We start from the raw sequence: 13,130 nt of genomic DNA on the forward strand, positions 1-13,130 counted from the left end.
CATAAACAGATGTTAATAATCATTTATTCATCTCCATTATTTGATACAGATTGTCTGTGTCACCAATGATAAAAGAAGGATTTTTTGTTTTTTAAACAAGAGGTATAGTTATACTTTGCAGTATGACAAAGGCATTCTTACACTGTTTAAAATGAGAAATAAGCAAATTTCTGTATTGTAAAAGCAGGCTCTTCTCATATTTTTGGTCAATTTAACAGTTGTTTTGAATATTTTACGTTTACCAAAATGTTTTCCATTTCAAATCTTCAACTCTGAAGATAGCGTTTTCTGTATTTTCAAGCAGAATTTGAATTCTCTTCCAAGTCTGTATCAAGCTAAATATTCTTAAATGTCTCAAACTTCCAAAAAAGTTGTTTGCTCTTTGCAGTTAGATGAAGTGAAAAGAATTTCTTTAAATACTTCCTCCTTCCCTAGGAACATGAGAAGTTTAATTCCGTAAGATGCACTTTCATCTCAGTAGTCTTTCAAGGCAAAAAAAAACCCACTGTTCAAGGCATTGTTCAAAGATATCGAAAGGAGAGAGGATACATGCCTTCCCTCTCCCTTCATATATAAAAAGAATACATAATCATTCAAAGTTTAAAGAGCTAACAAAGTTGATTACAGAAACATTATGGTATGCATCAACTGGTATAGTGACATCACCTCAAAGATGAATCTTTCCTATAATGTAGGTGATGTCTCTGACCACAGCAGGCAGAACACATTTCAAGGGAAGACTACAGAACTGCACTCCAAATTCCCCTATCTTTGTATCATAATGCTGAAGAGGGAATCATTCCTTTTGGGTTAAAAAGTTCTACTTCATGTTGCTGTGTGAAAGCAAGGCTAAAAGGTAAGAAAATTTGGGCCTCTGAGAATGAAAAGACTCTTAAAACAGATGTAGAAAATCATAAGGTGCAAGGCTTAGAGAAAGTTGTTTATATTTGAAAATTTCAGATTCAGATAATTGCTAAAAATATTTAAATAAAGTTATTCATTCATGTAAACGCACTAACCCAGGAACAGCCAAAACGCAAACAAACATCCAGTATGAAGATTTTCTTTACAATAAAAATTCTTCTAGGAAGTATATTAAATACACGACAAGAGGAGAATAATTTATATTTATGGGCATCACATTTTAGAACAATGTCTTAGCCATTAATCATTTATAAATGATTCATAAAGAAATTAAATAAGATATTTCATAAAAGAATAATCTGATTTACAGTTTATATGTAAGGCTTCACATAACATCTCATACCCTTCACTTTGTCTCTTGGCATACCCAAGTTGAGCAATCTGTACTTACTCTGCTACCAGAGTAACACAGCATGATGGTCCTCAAAAATATAGCTAGCGCTCAGGTTTACTTTTTAAGGTTCAGCAAAATAACATTTGAACAATTACTAAACAGCGTCATATTATTTGTCACAGTCAAAGCAAATGAAAAGCTAGGAGAAATGCTAAGTTATATTTGCCATGTTAAGATCGAGGAAATGGATAAATTACACCTTGCAAAAGAAAAAAAAAAATCTAGCTGCCAGTTATGCCATCGTATTACTAGTCATTGAGCACAACCAGGACACCGCAATTCCAAATCACAGACTAGAAACACAGTGCTTCCTTTTAACAAGGTACATAACTTCTGTGTGGAAAAATCAGGAAAAATCCTAAGAAATATCAATCTCCATAGCTATCATGTGCATAAGAACTATTTGCTTTACAGGGCTCAAATTGATTCAAAATACCGAATTTAATACTGATGTCAACAATATCCCTTGGTTTCCTTATGCACCAAGTACAAATCAGAAAAAAAAAAACAAACCCTGCCCTGAATAAATGATTTTCATCCACAAAACACTGTCAGAAACCTAGCCTTTTACAACACAGTCATCTGGTGTTGCAGTTAATGCATTCGTTCTGCAGACAACAGTACTTACTAAAAATACAGGTATGTTTCCTAAAGGTAACGTGAAGCTTTATTTAAGACGACAAAGCTCTGTAACAGTGCAGGGTGCAATTTTTCAGTATGAAGATCTTCAGAAGATCTGCTGCTCAAAGAGGATCTTTTCAAACCCTGGTGGAGGTGTATGATAAAATTCGCTGAACTGGCAATCCAGAATGGCACTGTCATCAACTGCAGAAGACAACCAAACAGAAGGAATTAGAGACGGAACACTTACACTTTGATCCTCTATGACACTACCTTACTAGATTATATACGTCAAAATACTATGCTCAAATCATGAAGAATGTTCTCTAATACATCAATTACATTTACACAATAAAAAAAAAAAAATCTCTTTAGGAAACTAGCTAAATCCCTACACACATACCCAAGAAGAGCAGATCACTCTTTTCCGCTATTTACTTTTGTCTATAATGGTCCCCGATGAAGTCGTTGAGAATGTTTACTCTGATTTCACTGAGTGTGCGAGCATGGCTTCAGACAATTCTTCCTAAATTTTCTACTCTATTTCTCTCGAAATCGACAAATCAAGGACGCTACTAGATAAACATTGCAGGGTTGTACCTCCTCAGCTGCATATTTTTGTCTATTTCCTAATTTTGCTGCAGGCTTACAGGGTTTTAGCTGTCTGCAATAGCTACAGATGTCAGGTCATCTGTTTTAGACTGTGATACCAAGAGAGTTCTCTTCACTGCTTTTTAAAGTGTTTTTAAAAGTGTTTTAAAAACAGCACCTCTCCCATTTTTGGACCCTCTGCATCAGCTGAAACAAAAGTGTTATAGCCTTCAATGTAGAAGATTAAAATAAAACTGCTGAGGATTTTCACAGCAATGCTTTCAAGCGTTGCCTTAGCAAACTGAAATACCTAACCAGTCAAAAAATAACAATCTCTTTCAAAGACATTGCCTTCTAAGATCTTCCAAGACCTAAACTGATACGATAGGAACATTAGATCAAAATAGAAAAGCTTCATCTCCACATTTTGGTTTGGAATTTAGATATCTCAGAGCCAAGATAGGAATTTTTCCTTCCCAGGCTCAGTTAAAACTCCTGGTAGTGCACTTGCACAGTTCTGCACCACTTCTGTGGTGGTGTTAACCTTGCATCTCACTTATGCACAAGCAACCTGCAAATTCACTTTTCCGTTCCACATTTTCAGGCTCGATACCTTGTTCGTTTACTCATTCGTGTTTCTTCTAAAAGATACCTATAGCTCTGGTCTGAATTATGGATTGAACTGATGCTTGGGAAACTCTCTTCTCCATGTTCAAATACTTTCACATGACTAGAAGCAGCAACATTAAAGTAAGGACATTTATATTTAAAATTCGTACCAAGTAAGTGCCATGCAAATGCAGGCTTCAATTGTTACAGTAATACATAGGAAATATGAAAATTATTATGAAATTATGCCCACTTGTGAAAGAAGATGATAAGAGTGGCAATAAAAGGTCACTGCATTCTCCAGGCACATGACTCCTATAGTCTGAGCAAACAAGGATTTGCAATAGGCTAAAATGCCACCAAATATTTTCTGAGAGCAACCTGCATTCTCTACACCATGTGACACCATTTCCAAAATAAAGGGAAGATGCAAAGATCAACTACCACACAGCATCTGTTCTCCCCCAGCTCGCTGAATTTTTGACACAAGGAGAAACAACAGTGCTGCAGGCCTGCCACTATTTGCCACTGCATTTTAGCAGCGCCATCATGCGGTACAAGAACAGATCACAAAACGACAATACAGAACAGATCATAGAATTACAATATGGAACAATTTTCACTCTTAATAGCTTGGGAGGAGGCAAGCTGTCAGAGGAATTTATACACTTCAGAGGCACCACAGCACATCTAGAGTATTTGCTTCCTGTTCATGAACTGTAACATTAAAAATGTGTCAAGACATAAACGGGAACATGCCAACAGTTCATTAGCAATCATGAAATGAAATAATCATCCACGACATGTAGCGCAACGACATCTCAAGAGCTAAGCAAGTCTCGAAGAGGACAGTCCTTACACAAAGCCAAGGAAGGAATAAAGATAATCTGGAGATGGCTGTAGGTGTAATACAGGGAATTCAACGAGCAGTTATCATTTTCCATAAGTCACAAGCCAACCCAGAGTTTAGTGTGATTACGCACAAAGCAAGGGGAAGTACTGTCTTTCAGATGAGATGTTAAACAGTATTCAGACTACTTGGGAACTACAAAAACACCGCCAAGCTAAAGAAGAGTAAATTGTTAACATATGTCTTGGCCAAATTCCAACTTCCATAATTCATAAATTCTTTCTTAAACTGCCTATGCTGAGATTAATTGCATATGGTATTTGTTTCTTGTTCAAAACTCTTGTGTCATACTGACGATTGCTGGCATAACAGCTACCGCAATTCACTCACCGATTGCTGGATTTCAGAACTGGCTATCAATGTGTAATAGGAGCAATAAGTTGCACTACTATACAGCAAGCAGCTGTACTACTACTACATGAAAGTTATTACATTCAAAAGAAAATTCAAACAGCAATTCACAATCTACCAATATCTGACATCAAAGTTGTTTATAAAGTATGTGAAATTAACAGACATAAATATCGAGCTTCAGAGAGAAGCTGGATTAGCCCACTTGTCTACACCAGGGTGGATTTCTGTTCTTTCTTTTTTTCCCACTTCATGAATTTTTGGACTCTAGGAAGTTCGGCAGCTTGTTGGATGTAGTTATTTTGTAACCAGTCAGTAAGCAGTGCCCTTGTTTCTAACTATTAAGCATCATTAAAAATGACGTGAAAACATACTACTGTGTTTTCCTAATTCCATATATCCACACAATTAATAGTTGCAGATGCATAAATTAGTGATTGATCGTAACTGGAAAAATGTGTGTTTCATGTAAGTAAGAAGAAGAATACATAGCTCAGGAGACAGACTTAGTACAAAGATGCTGTGTATACTGTGAAAGGGTTTGCAAATCTTTGACTTACCATATACCACTGGATAGACAGTCCCTCTGATTCCTGAAGCTGGACAATGCATGTTCTTCCCATTTAAATACACATTTAATTCTACATGATCATATGTAATGCCCTACAAAGTTGAGAACATTAACAGAAAAAAAAAAAAATCAACATGTTTATACAATGAAAACTGCTACGTATTCCAGCTTTCTTACCCACAGGCAGGTTAATTTAACACTATTATGCAAACCACAGCATGACAGAAAAACTGTCTTAAAATATTCTTGCAAAGAGCTAGACGTTAATCAATGATAACATTTTTATTTTCAAATACTCAGGATTCCTTAATGCTCATTCAGCTGGGACGCAGTACAGTATTGCATATCGTATCCAAGGACAGTTTACAAAGCAAATTCCCAGATTATTTTTCACCATGTTAAAGAATCACAAAATTTCCAATGATTTTGAATATTAAGCAGCTTTGCAGTCTGTCTGTTTATATTTTCCTATGGAAACAATTTTAATGATGTTATGAATTCAGTTTATCTGTTCATCCCTCCCTACGAAAACCTCCCTGAGCTCATTTTCTCTGCCAGCAGTAACAGACCACAGTTTGATACACGGAACTATAAACATGCGGATTACAGAGCAGAAAGCAAACACTAGCAAGGTAATAAATTATTTGTTAGCTAAATGATTTTTCTGACTGCTGCTGGTATGGCTGAGTGTGACAATTTGTGTTGCTATTCACTACTTCAGAAATCTATTTCCATGAGAGAACACAATAAAAGGAAATTCAAGAAAACTGCAGAGTTCGCAAAGTAAGACAGCTGCTACTTTTTTTGTTCAATTTAAGCTATTCAGACTAAATGGGCTGACCAAATCCTAAAAGAGCCTGCAACCCTCCAGGAAAACAATTTCAGAAGGGGATTAAAAGAATAATGCAGTGTCTGACGGTAAAGGGTGGAGGAGTCAACGTTAGCTGTCTGGGGCTCTGTAATCCAGAAATTAAATTTTTAAACATTGCTATATGGAGGCAAGATTATCTAACAAGAAAAACTGGTGGTGAGAAATGATTTAAATTTCATTGCTCCAATGTATTGTTAAAAATTAATCTCTAACATTGAGAAAATGGCAGCAATTAAACAAGACACTTTGAACACAGAGTCATTTTAAAACATTTTGAGAAACTACAAACAGCAAGGCACAAAACACTTCTCTTTTTGCTCTCATTCTTCGAGCATCTACTGAGTAAGAATCATCCTCCCCATCCCTGTTTAATCTTGCTCTCCTTCCCTATAAGGCCTTGGCCAAAAATACAATTCATCTGTCACCTAGGAACTCTCTCTGCTCAGCTCTGTCCTTCTAACTATTAATCAGTTAGCTATAGGATATTAAGTTCAGCTGGGCATGTTACATAGCTATTAACACATTCTAACATATTATTTATTCAGGAAAGTCCCACCTCAAACAATGTGGGCTCCTTGTGATGGGAGTTATCGGTTGGGTAGACACAGCAATCAGACTGCAACAGAGCATTAGAAGCTACTTTTCCAACACTGGTAAAGTCTGTCCCCTTTAGAAACATATCAATGCTGAGAAGAAAGCCCACTGAAAACCAGACTGCTGATCCATTCAAACGTAACCAGAGTTTATATCACCACTTCCCAAACTGAGCAATGCAAGCCAAACAATAACTCAACTGAAATGATCGATCTGACCACATAGCTGCAAATCACAAAAGTTCGAGGAACAGCTGCTGAAGATAAAGAATCCTTAAGCAACTCACCACCACATCGCCCTCCTGAGGAAGGTTGTTTGCTGGCAGTCTATTTTTCTCCTCGTTGTTATAGTAGAGAGCTCCATCATTCCTCATCACCAGACTATGGACATCTCGACCAAGAGGAATTTGATTCAAGTTTGCTTTTTGAGTTGCAACTCCAATACCCCAAATCCCTAAAACAGAACGTCAACATGATGAGAAAAAAAAAGTTATTCTTTTGAAGATCATTTGCAGCAGGACAGCATAAAGAACGTGTTTTTAAACAAGTGCCGTGCAGATCTTACCAGTTAAGTTCTATTGGAAATACCATGAGTCACAAAAGACTGAAGAGACAGTGCGTGTCTTGAAAAAGGAAGGATCCAGAGAATTCTAAACCACTTAGTTTAACTTTTCTTCCCAGAAAAATACTGGAAACAAACTCTCTGTGTTAAACTAAAAGGAGGTAAAAATTAAATCCAGCTAGCATGGATTTGTCAACAACAAATCAAGTCAAAACAACATAATTTCCCTTTTCAGCTAGCTAGACTAACTCTAGGGATAAAGGAGAAATGGTAAATATGACGTATCTTGATGTGGTAATGTTTTTGAACCTCATGCGACATTCAAATGCTCAAATTAGGAAAATATGGTCTAGATGAAGCTACCGCAATGTGAATGCGCAATTGGGTAGAAAACTGCATTTCAAGACTACTTATCAATAGCACTTTGTCACATCAAAAGGATGACTCAAGTGGGGTTTGAGGCTTTGTATTACATGTCCAAGGTCAGATACTGTGCCGTCTTTAGATTAATGACTTGGACAACGTGACAGTGTGCTTATTAAACATGTTGCCAATACCAACCTGACGGGACCGCAAACTCTTCAAAGGTTATTCAGGTTTTATATGATGCTGACGAATTGATTTTAAGGTCTGAAATAAGGAGTATGCAGTTGCTTTCACTCAATTGCAAAGAACTGCAGGTAAGCGGGAATAATAAACAGCACAAATACAACACCGGCTTGGTAACCAGTTCACAGAATATAATCTGGAGTTTATTGCAGACCACAAGCTGAAAGGAGCCACAAGTCTATGTTCTACTGTTGTGAAAGAATCCTGGATGTATGGCATGTATAGATCAGATACACTGAATGTGCAGTAGATGAAGGACTTGTATTCTACTGCTGCTGCAGTTGGAGCAGAGCATCCATGTTAAGCATCGCACCTCAAGTCAAATTAGATCAATTAGAAAAACTGTGGAAGAAACAGCAAAAACGATTAAAAGTCTAGAAAACATGATCTATGAGGAGGTAATGAAAGAACCGGGACTGTTTAATCTGCAGAAGACTAAAAAAAGAGGCAAAAATATACGGAAATGAGTTTCAGAAGACAGAATCACACAACAATTTATTCTAATGCTTACATGTCCACAGTGAAGAGGATCAGAGCGTGAAAAAAGATTTAGATGTGACTTAGAAAAAACTCTCTAATTGTCAGGCTAGATGAGCCCAAGCAGATTGCCCAGGGACACTTCTATGAGTCAAACTTAATGCTAAGCGGTCTACAATTTTCCTGCCTTGGGGCACAGGAATGGACAGGACAGGGCTCATAAGGACCACAGAGTTTACTTCCTGTGTTTCTAAACTAAAGTATAAGAACATGGATACTGTATTTGTGTGAGTAACGACCATGGGTGAAAAACAGCTGCAGCAGATTCTGCCCTAATAGAAAGGATATTAAAATTGCCAAGACTGTGTTGGGGTTTACATGTAGTCTAAAACTTAGTAACAGTCAGTCAAACCGACTGCAAGGTGTTTTGGACAGATTTGTCCTCATGCTGCCTGCACTCCCATCCAACTGAATGTAGACAACCGTCACCCAAAAAGCACGATGTTAGCTCCAGCTAATATTCTAATGCCCAACGAGACATCTTTAGACTAACACTCCCTTCTTCTTCTGTCCCCTGATAGGCTTAGAGGAAGAACAGTTTCATTTTTATAGGTGTTTGCTGTTTATAAAAATACATGCTTAATATTAGAATACAGACAAGTCTGGAGTGCACTCTGTAGTAGTGAAGATGGCTGTATTAGTAAAAGCATGACGTTTCCAAATCTCTTTCACTTCCTGCTGCCTTCCATCACAAACCTGCACAAACCGAACAAATAAACAGTGTGCTGAAAGGCTCCTTCTTGATAAGGCAGCATCTGAGTAAGCGCTGCGCCCTCAGTTGAAGAGCAAAACATGGCACAAGTGTTTGCCCACAGTGCATGTTAAAAGCAAATAAAGGTAGACAAAGAACTACAGATATTGCTGGATAAACTGCACTAGTTAAAAAAAGACTAAAATATATTAACTGAAAAGCATAACGATAACAGCACACAAAATAGTATGGTGTTTTAGTACTTGCACCTCTTCAGTAAATAGACTTACCATCCTTTTTAACAAGTCAGAGCCAGTTTCAAAAACCTGAAATTTCCTTTTACGCAATGACAACAGTGACAAACTCTCTGATGATCACAAAGTTCAAGGATGCAATAAGAACGACGCATGTGCTCAGTATTTGAGATACAACTACCAGCAGACAATCTTTCCAACTTAAAATCATACATTTTTGCTGACTAACCTGTGGACTGGATTTTAAACTCAAAATAGCTCTTGTTCTGATGCAAAGGTGCATTGGCTAAGCAGCCTCCCGTGCCACATATTCTTCTGCCATTTTTGACAATGACGACATCTGTTCCTGCAAAGAGAAAAAAGCCCACAAAACTTCAAAACATTTTTAGACTTCTAGAGGCAGCCCTTAAAAGCCCTAAACACTGAGAACATTTTTGCTCTTTCAACTCCAACTGAGCGATTCATTAGTCTGTGAGAATTACGATGATGGGTCATGCTTTGAAGTAAGAAAAGGAAAGCTGTTTATAGGCTAGTTCATCTTTCAACTAAGGTTTATTTATTTAAAATCTATACTCGGTTCTAATTTCGCCTCTTGGGTTTTAAGGCACCATGCTGATTACAACCTTTGCTCAGCCACATCAGAAGCATAACTTAAAATATAGCCAGAAAGGGTTTACCGTGAGAAGGACCTAACCCCTGCACCCTGTCTCTATATGCTAGAGAAAAAAAAATCCTGCAACCAGAAGGACAGGCGCATTTGGTAGAAACGCTGAAGGAGTTGCAAGCCATTTAATTATTCTCTGAGCTATTCCTCTTATTAGAAACGTGTCTGCCAATGCAGAGGGGAAAAAAAACTGTCATACTGGACACTGATAAGTTCCCTTTCTTCAGTGGAAAACTGAAGCTTTAGGCATTGTTGTCATGGTCAAGAACATGGTAGACAATCAATGTTCACCTACACAATTAAATAAAAATAGGCCCAGAATTGTGCTTGAGGACTGGACTCCTGGCTGTCCACGCTGCTTTCCTCCTAGCTCATTCCCTTGCTCTGTTGCGGATGACTCTGAATAGCTCTCTCCACGACAAAGCCCTTGGGCCCACAGTTTTCTGGATAGGGATCATTCTCAACAAGCAGTATGGACAAGACTCCACCTGGTTTTGCTCCTTCCACTGCTATTTGTCTTCCCTACAGTAACTTGTCCCCCGCTTTGTCCCAAGTTCTAGGCCATCGTCCCTTGCCTAACTTGACCAGGATCTTCAATCTTCATCAGGTAGCCTTCCTTTCTAAAAATACACTCTCTGGAAGTGAGAAGCACAGCCACGTACTTTAGTTACCAGCTTAAACTGAACTTAATCCAAATTCTGATTTCCTCTAGAAACTCACTATTTCCACGAATAAAACAACAAATCTAAAACAGCCTCACATTTTCTTGGTTCCTTGACAACCTGTGATATATATCTTTCAGATATTGCATCCAGGAACACCGGTACCTGGATGGTGAAAACAGCCATAACCTTCTAATGCAGGTAGTTACAAAAGTGCGCTTGTCAGACCAATTAACAGCAGTACAGGAGAGAGAACACGCTTTAAAGCTACGCGCCCGTCCCCACTCATCCTGGCACGATTAACCCAGACTAAAACAAAACTACGTCGCTATCAACGCAGCGTTCAGACTCTTTGTAGACGGGGCCCGGGTACCCCAGCTAGCAGGGACAGATGCTGCTGCGGGCTTATTTAGCAACACCACAGCTCAGGGATCACCGTACCTCCGGTGACGGGGAATCCCGAAGAGCTCCCGTGCTCAGGCTCAGGCTCAGGCTTAGGCCCAGGCCCAGGCTCAGGCCCAGGCCCAGGCTCAGGCTCAGGCCCAGGCCCAGGCCCAGGCCCAGGCCCAGGCCCAGACGATGTCTCCCCTCAGGACGGCCCAGGCCCCTTGGACCCCAGCAGGCCTCGCTGACCCTTCGGAGCTTAAACCACGCACCTGCTTGTGGGCTGGGGGAGGGGGGGGCGACTTGGGTGGTTTTTTGTTGTTTTATTTTAAGTTTTAACGGGATAACTCGAGAAGGGCTCCCCGCGAGCCCGCAGGGGCAGGCAGGGCGCCCGCCGCCACCACCAGGCGCCAGGCCGCGAGGGCGGGGCCGGGGGCGGGGCGAGCAGGGCTGGGGGCGGGGCAGGCCTGGCGCCCCGCCCCCCCCGCCGGCCGCCGCCGCCGCGCCTGGCGCCCCCTCCCCCTCCCGCCGCGCGTCGCGGGCGGCTGGCGGGCCAGAGGCGGGCCTGCCCCCCCCTCCCTTACCCATGTGCTGCGTATCCAGCTGCACCGCCGGCATCTCCTTCAGCGGGATGTGGCCGCCGCCGCCGTCCCCGCACCAGCGCAGGCAGCACAACACGGAGGCGGCCATGACGGGCCAGGCCGGACCGAGCCGGGCCGAGCCGAGCCGAGCCGAGCCGAGCCGGCGCGCAGACGCCGACGAGCGGCGGCGAGCGCGGCGCCGAGGGCGGGCGGGCGGGGCGGGGCGGCGCCGCAGCGCCCCCTGCCGGAGGGGAGGTAGCGGCGCGGCGGCCGCCGCGGCGCCCCGCCCCGCCCCTCCCCCCTCCCAACGGCCGGCGGGGCCTGGCGCCCCCGCCCTGCCCCCAAGAAATGGGGCCGTTGGGGGTTATTACTACAAGAAACGGGGCCCGGGGGCAAAAACAGGCGTGAAACCCACCCGCAGTAACCGTGCCGCTGCTGCTGCCGGCCCCGCGGTGCCTCAGCTTTCCTTTCTGAGGCGGACGGCGCCTTGCTTTCAGGCTGGCTTGGGCACCCTGAGGGTTTTTTGTCTCTAGGCTCTCGTGAAATCAAACGCTCCCTAAAAAAAAATCCCATTAAAAAGGTTGTCTTTCTGTGGGCAGCGAGAGTTTGAAAACACGTGAATGGGCAGCCAGGAATGTACTCTTTTTTTTTTTTTTTTTTTTTACCCCCCCCCCCTTTACAATCGAGGAATAAGGCCTGAATTTCTTGTTCGCTTGATGCAACGAAGTGGAACGTAATCACAGTAAATGGCTACTTCGAATAAATAAATAAATAAAAAGGCACGTCTAACAACTGCAGCGAGACACGCCAGGAGCCTGCGAGCTGATAGCACGACAACGGGCTGCGTGCGCTTCACGTTTCGAAACCACGCTCACCGTCCTCTGCTACAGATATATTTATATACGTATACACACACACACACACACACACACACACACACACACTTGGCACATGGTAGATACCATGTCAACGAACTTTTAACACTACTGTGCCGGGCCATGTGAAAACGGCATCCTTCTTGGAAATTCGCTGGTCAGTGATTTGTGGCTCCAAGTAATGAGAACCACATTTATCTTCTTTCCGTTTTCCTTTTTTTCTTTCTTTCTTTCTTGGAAATATTAAAAAATAAAAAAGACAGGCTCCTTGAAGCAAAAGTTTCACACAATGTCGCCCGGCGGACGCCGTGTCCTCGGGCCCTGGCGGGGGGGGTCTCTAGACCTGCCCGCGGCCCGTGCCTGGCCCGCGCGGCAGCGGCTATCGCGGCAGCCCGCCAGAGAAGGACGCGACGCCGGTCCGCTTCGTGGTGGGGCAGGACGGGCCCACGCGACGCCCCTATCCTCCGTCTTGCTGGGGCTTTGAGAGCCCAACGGAAAAGGCTCCTTTCCGGATGCTTAGATGTGCAAACCTTAACAGGGCGGCCTGACACAGCGCTCCTGCTGACAGCCCGGCGCCGGGGCAGCGGGGACAGAGACGGCCGTAACTTGTGTTAAGACCCAGCGGCCAAGGCCAGGCATCTGCCTGTCTCTGCGACACGCGTCCCCTTGCGAGGCGGTTACGGGACGGGATCAGCCGTATGCGTGTCCCGACGGCGGCCAAAGGACAGGGCGGACGCTCAGATGATGACGCAAGCGTTGAGGAGACGACATGTAGCTCCTGTTTGGCACCTCTGCGCTTCTCACGGGCTGCCCTAAAAAGCGGCAAAGCCCCTACAGCCTTTCCCCAGCCTGTTCTGGCTGTCTTTCAACACCTTT

General features: G+C 42.4%; 1 protein-coding gene across 1 annotated transcript; it reads right to left on the bottom strand.

Annotated features, from left to right (window-relative positions):
- Window positions 1-1,100: 1,100 nt before the first annotated feature.
- On the bottom strand, window positions 1,101-11,588 carry SPRYD7 (SPRY domain containing 7). Its single transcript, XM_068929891.1, has 5 exons — window positions 11,383-11,588; window positions 9,318-9,434; window positions 6,723-6,889; window positions 4,961-5,063; window positions 1,101-2,143 (listed from the first exon to the last, which is right to left on the bottom strand). Exons 1-5 carry the CDS (start codon window positions 11,486-11,488, stop codon window positions 2,046-2,048), a joined length of 591 nt encoding a protein of 196 aa, XP_068785992.1. The 5' UTR covers window positions 11,489-11,588; the 3' UTR covers window positions 1,101-2,045.
- Between the last annotated feature and the right edge of the window lie 1,542 nt (window positions 11,589-13,130).

Source organism: Struthio camelus, chromosome 1, assembly GCF_040807025.1.
Source record: "Struthio camelus isolate bStrCam1 chromosome 1, bStrCam1.hap1, whole genome shotgun sequence".
NCBI lineage: Eukaryota > Metazoa > Chordata > Aves > Struthioniformes > Struthionidae > Struthio > Struthio camelus.

Excerpts from the sequence above, each read along its gene's own strand:
- SPRYD7 (XM_068929891.1), bottom strand. The coding sequence starts at position 11,488 with ATGGCCGCCTCCGTGTTGTGCTGCCTGCGCTGGTGCGGGGACGGCGGC. Across the intron at positions 6,890-9,317 it reads GTTTAAAATCCAGTCCACAG|GGATTTGGGGTATTGGAGTT; the intron begins GTTAGTCAGCAA and ends GTTCTGTTTTAG. Across the intron at positions 5,064-6,722 it reads CTCAGGAGGGCGATGTGGTG|GGCATTACATATGATCATGT; the intron begins GTGAGTTGCTTA and ends TCAACTTTGTAG.